At 61.1% G+C, this 8,685-nt stretch overlaps 1 protein-coding gene across 2 annotated transcripts in view; it reads right to left on the bottom strand.

The window, feature by feature from the left end:
- Positions 1-701: 701 nt before the first annotated feature.
- MOB2 (MOB kinase activator 2) overlaps positions 702-8,685 on the bottom strand; it is a 42,499-nt gene continuing 34,515 nt past the window's right edge. For both annotated transcript variants that reach the window (XM_012769552.3, XM_012769551.3), the window contains exons 2-5: positions 7,562-7,722; positions 7,248-7,341; positions 1,661-1,785; positions 702-1,215 (exon numbers count right to left, since the gene is read on the bottom strand). In XM_012769552.3, the coding sequence (XP_012625006.1) occupies positions 935-1,215; positions 1,661-1,785; positions 7,248-7,341; positions 7,562-7,722 (661 nt within the window). In that variant the 3' untranslated portion in view covers positions 702-934. The remainder of the gene's footprint in view (positions 1,216-1,660; positions 1,786-7,247; positions 7,342-7,561; positions 7,723-8,685) is intronic.

Raw genomic sequence — 8,685 nt, 5'->3', positions numbered from 1 at the left:
GCCTGGCCAGGAGTGGCCCCCACAGCGGGCCCCACGCCGGGCTGGCAAAGCCCCCTTCCCAGGGTGCCCCCGACAACCACAGCCACGTCCCAGGGTCCTGCCACCTGCACGGGGGAAGGGGACGGTGACACTGCACATGTGACCCCCACAGCACCTGCGGTGAGGGGCGCTGCCGGCCCCTGCTGGACCTGCCCCAGGGCTGCCTGCCGGAGGGAGCGGCCCGACCCCGAGCCCAGGCCCTCGGCGCCGGGCGCCCCTGAGACGCAGAGGACGCACACAAGGCTCTGACCTGAGAGAATTCTTTTTATTACGAGTGAACAGATGAACTAAAATAAGCGGATTTCTGCTGACAGCTGCATCTCCTCACAGCCCCATCCCAGACCCTGTGCTGGGAGGCAGCAGCAGGAAGGGCTGGCAGGAGCAGGCACACCTTGAGGGCCAGCCCGGGCCTCCCGAGGCCGAGCCTCCCGCGGCCAAGGCGCGGCGAGGCCGGCAGGAGGGGGAGTCCCGGGGCTCTCTGCAGGAGCAGCCCACCCACACAGCAGCGCAGCAGCCCCCGTCTGCAAAGCAAGCCCCTCAGAGACCCACCTCCCAGGGGTTCTTCCAGACCGGCACGGCCCCCGGGAGGGCAGGGGCCACCTGGAAGACCAAAGAAAGGAAAACCCCACAGAAGAGAACTCAAACGTCAGTCCAGGAGTCTGTTGGATGGATGGATGGATCGATCCACGGCTCTGCTCCACGGACGGCACCCGCCCACCCAACAGGGAAGCTGTGCAACACGTGCGGCCCCGGCGCGGCCCAGGAGCCCACACTCCGCGCTGCCAGGCCCCTCGACCTCGCCGGCGAGCGTGCCCAGGCACGTGTGCGCACACGCAGACACACGGAGAGAACACGCAATCGTCTCTTTGCACATGTGCACCTGTGTCCGGGGGGCTCACCTCTCCTTCACGTGGTTCTGTGCCCCTGGGCCCCCGCCGGCCCCGCCCCCGCACAGCACCTCGGTGAGGTCGTCCAGCACGGCGGTCTCCTTGGGGTCGAGCAGGCCGAACTCCCTGGCGAAGAGGATGAAGTGCGCGTACAGCGTGTTCAAGTGTCCGTGCAGCTCCAGGGCCAGCGTCTCCTTGAAGTGGGACCAGTAGATGTGGCCCAGCACGTGGAACAAGTACTTGCAGATCTTCTTCACCAGGGACTCGAAGGAGCTGGGGAATTCTCTGCCTGGGGGGCGGCGGGGGGGGGCAGCATCGTCAGAGGCTGGCAGATGCCCGCCCACACCTGCCACCCGCTCCCCCAGGGCCTCTGCCCACCAGTGGGTCCCCCAGTGACCCGCCCCCCAGCCCTGGGCTCAGCCTCTGGGGACTGCAGCTGCCCAAGGGCCAGGTGCTCGCCACACAGCACCGGCCACCCACAGCCAGGGACCTGTGACGGGGCCCAGGGACCCCGTGCCCCCCAAGGACAGCCGGGCGCTCTGCAGAGCAGGGCTGAGGTGGCAGCGCGGAGGTGCACGGGCGCCACCTGCTGGCCGCTGCCGTCTGCAAGGCGGGAGCCAGGAGGGACCCAGAGTCTGGGGGAGCCCTCGACCCAGGCTGGCTCCCCTGCTGGAGGGTCCCGCGTTCTCTCCCACCACCCGGGATGCCCGGCCACAGCGCGCGAGAGCACGCACCGTACTTGGTGGGGAACACGTCCTCGTCCGTCACCAGCTTCTGCACGGAGCTCATGACGAAGTCGACGTACTGTGGGGCCGTGCACTTCACCTTCTTGCCCCGCTCATCGTACCAGTGGTACTGCCTGTGGGATGGGGCGGTCAGCGCCAGCCAGCCCGGGCTGCCCACCCCAGGGAGCCAACCCCGCAACCCCACCCCAGGTGGCTCTCCGACAGCCGGGGGAGTATTTGCACCCGGGAACCTGGCAACAATGCAGCGGGCTGTGCCAGGAACGGCGCCCAGCCGTGCCTTCCTCCACCCGGCCCCCCAGAGACCCTCCCCTGCCCAATGCCCCCCCTCACCCTCCTCACCAGGCCCTGGGCAGGGGTGCTGACCAGGATGGAGTCCCTGAGGCTGGTCCTGAGCACCACGCCTGGTTCTGGAGCTCACCCAGCACCATGGGGAGATGCCCCCGAGAGCCAGCATGGCCAGGGGTCCACCCTTCCGCAGGACTCGGGCCCCACCTCCCCCCAGACCTGGCATCGGGACAGCAGGCCCCTTCTTGCCAGACGGGTAGTGGACACAAGAGGGCCTGGGCGCTGGGATCTCCAGAGGAGGGTCACCAGCACGCCGGGGCCTCCCTCCACAGAGACCCCGCACCACCCACCATCGGGGGAGGGGGCTCTGAGGTCACCACTCTGCTTCAGCCTGCAAGCCCCTCTGCCATATGCACCCTGGGTCCCAGGGAGTCGCCAGAGCTAGAGAGAGGCCACAGTGGCGAGGGCACCCTCAGCCCCGCACACCAGGTGCACAGCGCAGCCCCCACCTTCGCCAAGACAAACGGCCGGGCCGGTGCCCCCACCTCCAGAATACACGCCAGACGGGCGGAGTGTGCCTTCGGGGGCTGAGGAGGGCTCCAGGTAGGGGGCTGAGGAGGGCTCCAGGTGGGGGGCTGAGGAGGGCTCCAGGTGGGGGGCTGAGGAGGGCTCCAGGTGGGGGGCTGAGGAGGGCTCCAGGTGGGGGGCTGAGGAAGGCTCCAGGTGGGGGGCTGAGGAGGGCTCCAGGTGGGGGGCTGAGGAGGGCTCCAGGTGGGGGGCTGAGGAAGGCTCCAGGTGGGGAAAGCACAGACGCGTGAGGGCAGGCGTGAGGGGAGGGACACGCATCCGCCACGGGAAACACTGCTGTCCTCCACCAACACCTGCCAGGGCTGCGGGCATGGGAGGTGCCCACCTACGGCGCTGGGCCGTGTCAGACCCTCACAGCGTCTGCCCCGAGGGAACCGCACACGGGACTGATGAGCCCTCCCTCACGCACCGGCCTCTCTGGGGAGCTGCTCACGTCCTCGCCCACGCCGAGCTGGGCTGCTTGTTTCCTCGCTGATGGTCGAGTCCTGAGAGCTCTGCACGCCGCGCCTGTGACTGGCGAATACTTTCCCTCGCAGCCCACAGCCTGTTTCCTTAAAAGTGTCTTTCTCAGAGAAGTTCCAAGCTGGGTGGAGTCCGGCGTCTGGACTCTTCTCCATCAACGGAGGGCACCTCTGCCGTGAAGTCCAAGCCTTGTCTGCATGTTGCACACGGATGGCCGGAGTCGCAGCTGCACTTGTGAACAGACCACCCTCTCCCCAGTGGACTGCCTCTGCAGTGCGTGCGTCCAAACTCAAAGGGCCACGTTTGGTGGCCTTTCTGGACTCTACCTCGTCCCACTGACCTACATGTCCTTCCTTCACCAACACCAACTATCTTAATTATTGTAGTTTTAAAGTGACTTTTAAAATTGTGGGATTCCTCCAACTGTAGTCTGTTTTTGAAATTGTTGTAGCTATTCCAGTTACTCTTAAATTTTAAATTTTAGAATTTAAAATTTTTTTATTTTTTAAATTTTAGAATTAGGTGGTCTACATCCTCAAAAACTTCACTGGGATTTTGATTGAGATTGCGTTATCAATCTGGGGGAAGATTCACATTTTCAGTATGTTGAGGCTTCCTGCTGATGACCACAGCATGTCTCTCCATTTACGTAGATCTTTGATTCCCTGTGCCAGCATTTTGTAGTTTCCAGAGTACAGATCCTGGATTGTCTTAAGTTTACATCTAAGCATCTTGTCATTTTTGGAATTATTGTAAACGGTATTTTTAAAATTTCAGTTTCCAATTATACGTTGCTAGTATACAGAGCTGTGATTGGTTTGTGTGTTAACCTTGCTAAATTTACTCTTTATATTCTTTTTTCTGCTAGAATCCTCGAGGTTTCCACAACCACGTGCAAACAGGACACAGCAGCGCCCTCAGCCATGGGGGCATGTTGCAAGCCTTCCAGTGGGTGCCGGAAACCAGACAGCGCTGAGCCCTGCACACTACGTGTTTCCCTAAACTGCCTATGGTAAGGTCGAAAAGGCACAGTAAGAGATTAACAGCCACGACGGAACAGGAGGGCTGCTGGCTGCGCACACTTCTGTCACCCCCTTGGGGTCCCCTGCTGATGTCTGAGCACAGGCTCAACACGCTGCCGCCGGCCGGAACATGTCTCTGCATGCGCCTTCCGCCCGCAGATGTGACACCATTTCCATCTTAACTGGGCACTTGAGTGCACCGTGGCTGCGATTTTCCCAGTCTGAGGTGTGACGCCAACACTTGCAGGAATTCCTTTCTCCCTCTTCACGGTTTCACAGTGAGGAAGTTCATTCTTGTTGTACATCTAGGCAACCGCAGCACACGATCTTTTTCTTTCCTCGTTGAGAACTTTCACCTTTTCATTTAAAAGCAGCACTTGACGGCTTCTCCGCGGCGTCCCCACATTGCCAGCTTGCCACCCGTCTGCGTGGGGTAGGGTGAACACGACCACTGCAACCCAGGCAGGGACCGACGCCCGGAGACTGGGAGGTGGCACCGAGGGGACGCCCCCCTGGTGGGATGGAGCAGACAGCCCCGACTGCACCACTCAGAATGGAGCACTTTGAAACACGCGATCGCTTACTTCTGAATTTTTCCATCTGGTATTTTCAGACCATGGTTGACCTTGGATAACTGAAACCGAAGATAAGGAAAGACAATTCTTTCCAATCTGGACGTGGGCTGTTCCCTTCTCTTGCCCTGTCGCGCTGCCTGTCTTGGGTGAGTTTTGGTATTTTGTGTTTTCCGAGGAATCAGTCCATTTAATCTGAGCTGTAGAATTTATGTGCACAGAGGGGTTTTTGCAGTGCCTCCTCATCACCCTCCCAACACCCGCTGGGTTTACAGGGATTCTCCCCTTGACTGACGATCTGCCTCTTCCCTCTTTTACATCCTACTAAAAATAAAGGTTTGTCCACTCTGTTGATCTTTTCCAGTAATCATATTTTGGTTTCCTCGATTTCCTCTGCTGTTTTCAGAAATCAGTTTTCATGATTGCTGCTCTTGCGTTATTATTTCCTTCCTTCTGCTCTATCTGGGTTTATTTTGCTCTTTTTGTAGTTTATTATGATTGAAGCTTGGATTATTGAGTTGAGATATTCTTTTTCTAAAATAAGCATCAAATCCTGTAAATCCCCCTCTCAGCACTGCTGTTGCTGTACCCCACAGATTCTGAGATGCTGTGTTTTCATTCATGTACAGTTTAAAACCGTTTCTAATTTCCCTTGAGACTTCCTCTCCGACCCATGGATGATTGAGAAGTGTGTTAATTTTCAAGTGTTTGAAAATGTTCCTGCCACCTTTCTGCTACTGAATGATGGTTTAACTGCATTACAGCCAGACAACTTCGTATGATTTCAATTCTTTAAAGCCTGTTAAGGGCTCTGTGTGCAGGAAGTCATCTATTTTGGGAGATATTCCTTACGAACCTGGAAAGACAGGCGTCTGCCGTGCAGGCTGGGATGCAGCTGGGGGAGGTGACATCAGCTGCACGTTCCTGCTTCCTGTCTGTCCACGGGGTCTGTCCATCGCCGAGGGGATGTCAAACACTCCAGCCATTGTGGGATTCTCTCCCTTGCGGTTCTGTCAGTCTGCTGTGTGGAAAGCCTGTTGCTCGGTGCACACACGTTCAGGGTCGGCATTTATTCTTGGTGCACTGACCCCTTTCACTCCTGGTTGTTTTCCTGCAGCACAGCTGCAGCCACACCCACCCCTGACAGTGTTTCCTGGGGCGACCTTCTTCCACTCACTGTAACCCACCTGGCAAGTGGCTCTGAGGGCCCTCTGAGAAGCCCTTGTCCCCTTGCACTAGCCTGTCCCCTTGCACTAGCACTTGACCTCAGACGACTCCTAGGCAGGCATTTTACACGGTGTTAATTCTCAGGTCTACAACCACCCCGCGAGGCAGGTGTCAGAGAAGACTCGAGCTGCGGGGAGGTGGCCCCAGCTCTCCAAGTGACACGTGACAGAGCCAACGTCCAGACACAGGTCTGCCGCACGCCAAACCCCACACTCTCTTGAGAAACCCTTTATGAACGAGCACACAGCACAAGGGCAGGGCGGCTGGGGGGAGCGCAGCCCCCGCCCTGGCGTGGCCAGCGAGGGTCGTCCTGAGCCCTGTTGGACGCACGGCCCTCGGGCACTGCCCTGGCCACCTCGGGATCTGCCTCCGTGTCCGCTCTGCGGACGCCACTCTCGCCCAGGCCGAGCCTGCTCCAGCACCCTCACACGCTGTCGTCGTCTCCACGCTCCCTGGGCTGTGCCCGGTTTTGACAGCTGACCTTCCCGGGGAACTGCTAGTGGAGAGCAGCTATCATCTGCACTTGCCCCACGTCACCCGGAACCAAGCTGGGCCACACCAGGGGCTTCGCAGGGCTGAAGCCGAAGGGACACCCACCACCTGCCGGTGTGGAGGCCCGGTGGGCTCTCGAGAGCCACGCTCAGCTGTGTGGGGACCACTTTTCCCCGTGCCAGGAGCCTGCAATGCCGCGTCTACAGGCAGGGGGACTCTGGGCCAGCACCCACAGAGGTGTGTTCACAAGCGAGTGTACCTGTCCCTCACCTGCGGTGTGCTGACAACCAGGTGTCAGGAAGGAACTTCCGACCCCCTTCGGCCACACCCGCCCCAGCTGAGCCCCGGCAGTCAGCCCCTGCTTGCAGCCCCCCACCCACGCTAACTCCCATCCCAGCACAGAGCCGGCGGCAAGCCTGTGCCACACGGTGCCTCACAGCCGCTGCACGCTGAGGGAGCAAACATGCACTTCCAGAAGAAAGCCAGCAGCACCAGGCCTGCTGGGGGCTCACGGAGAAGGCGCCCAGGCTCCATAAAGCGTGCTGGCGGAGAGGGCAGCTGTCAGCCTGCTCAGCCCAGCCCTGGGCCTCCCCCAGGCCCACCCCGAGGCCTCAGGGGGAGCCAGTGGAGAAGTGTTTTCTACTGCACGGGCTCCGCAGCCGCAGGAAGCCAGACTTCGGCCAAATGTTGAAAGTCCCTCCCCCTAGACACACAGCCCATCAGCCCCACCAGCTCCTGGCATCTCCCGAGCCCCAGCAGGGCCCCGCGTGGCCAGGCCATCGCCCCTCAGGGGCAGGAGGACACTGCGGAGCAGAGCCTGTCCCAAAACGTCTCAGGGCCTCCGGGTGAGAAGGGAGCGGGAGGACAGGAGCCGCATGGCCCATGCGAGTCTCCTGGAGGACCCAGCGTCACCAGGTGGCCACTCACGTGTTGCACACAGCCATCGTCTGACACGTCTCTCCCGTGCAGAACTCAGAGATTGTGCTGTACTGCAGGTTGATGTGGTGGAAAAACGTCGTTGCTGGAAGAGAAGAGAGGGACAGCTGTGAAGGCCACCAGGCTGGGCCGCCCGTCACGGCCCGTCCCGTCCCGCTCCACTTCCAGTCAGAGCACAGGAGCTCCGCTCGGGAGCTGCCATCTGTCCTGGGCCCCGGACGGCAGGCAGCACTGCTGGGCACTAGTTCAGGGGTCCCCTAAGATGGGGCCCACGGGGAAGGGGGACAGCCCCCCGGCCCACGCACTGTTGCTGGCCAGCCACTCGTTGAGGTCGATCTCCCGGGGCAGCACCACCAGCTCCTTGAACTCGAAGTCGGTGATCCTGGACTTGGTGTGCTCCGGCTCCAGGTACATCTTCTTCTCCTCCACCGCTGGCTTCTTGCCGTTGGGCTTCGCCTTCGACTTCCTGCCGGGAGCAAAGGGGAGAGACAGCATGGTCACCACGCGCCCAGCCAGACCCGACCACTCACAGCAATGTGGGTGCAGAGGGGACCCGGCCAAGCCCAGCGGGCACCAAGACTGAGGCTCTGCCCCCAGGGAGTGCCCGGCGGGAGCCACCTTGAGTGGCTCTTTCCCTGGACGCCACAGCCTGTCTGCATCAAGAGCCAGCCCCTAGCTGGCCTTCTCCAAGCCAGGGTGGATGGGGAGGGGGCAACTGGGGCCCTAGGCCCAGCCCCCAGACTCCAGGGCTGCCCCAGGGAAGACGCAGCGCAGGCCTCGCGCCAGGGCACGCTGGGCACCTGCCTTCCTGAGGAGGACGCAGGCGGTGAGGCCAGCCAGGGTCCACAGCGCCAGGAGGCGGCCTGGCCTGCAGCTCTGTGGGTCTCCATCCTCCCCCACCCGGGGGGGCCACGCTGGGGGTGTGGGGATAAAAGGTCTTCACAGCAGCCTGACCCCGCCCTTGTTTTTTCCTTTCTTCTGTTTTAGAAAGTTGTGCATGGTTTATTTAAGAGAAAGGAAGGAAAAATGCTCCCTGAATGCCAGGGAAATGTTTCCCTCTCAGCTTCTCACAGCAGATCATCGCCTTAAAAGGCGACGTGCGCTTGGCCTCCGGGGCAGTGCCGGGAGCAGCCAGAGCCAGGCAGGGACGGGGCAGGGCCCACCCCTGGGGCACCCGGCACAAGTCCTGGGGGGCGGATGCGCCACACGCTGTGGGCACTCGGGTCCCCACCATGCAGGGGGATGGCACAGAGCTCTGTCCACAGCCCTGGCCTCTGCCGGGCCCTGCCCAGGCGTCCACTGCAGGGTAGGCTCTCCCCAGCCTCCCACCTGAGCTCCCTGCACACCTCGTCCCGCCTGTGCCAGCTACACGCTGGGTTTGGCTCCTCTGGAAGGGCCACAACAGCTCCGCAGGGCAGTTGGAGTATGG

The sequence above is a fragment of the Microcebus murinus genome, chromosome 4 (genome assembly GCF_040939455.1).
Source record: "Microcebus murinus isolate Inina chromosome 4, M.murinus_Inina_mat1.0, whole genome shotgun sequence".
NCBI lineage: Eukaryota > Metazoa > Chordata > Mammalia > Primates > Cheirogaleidae > Microcebus > Microcebus murinus.
Note: the sequence above shows the minus strand (reverse complement) of the source record. Positions and strands in the feature narration are given on the sequence as shown.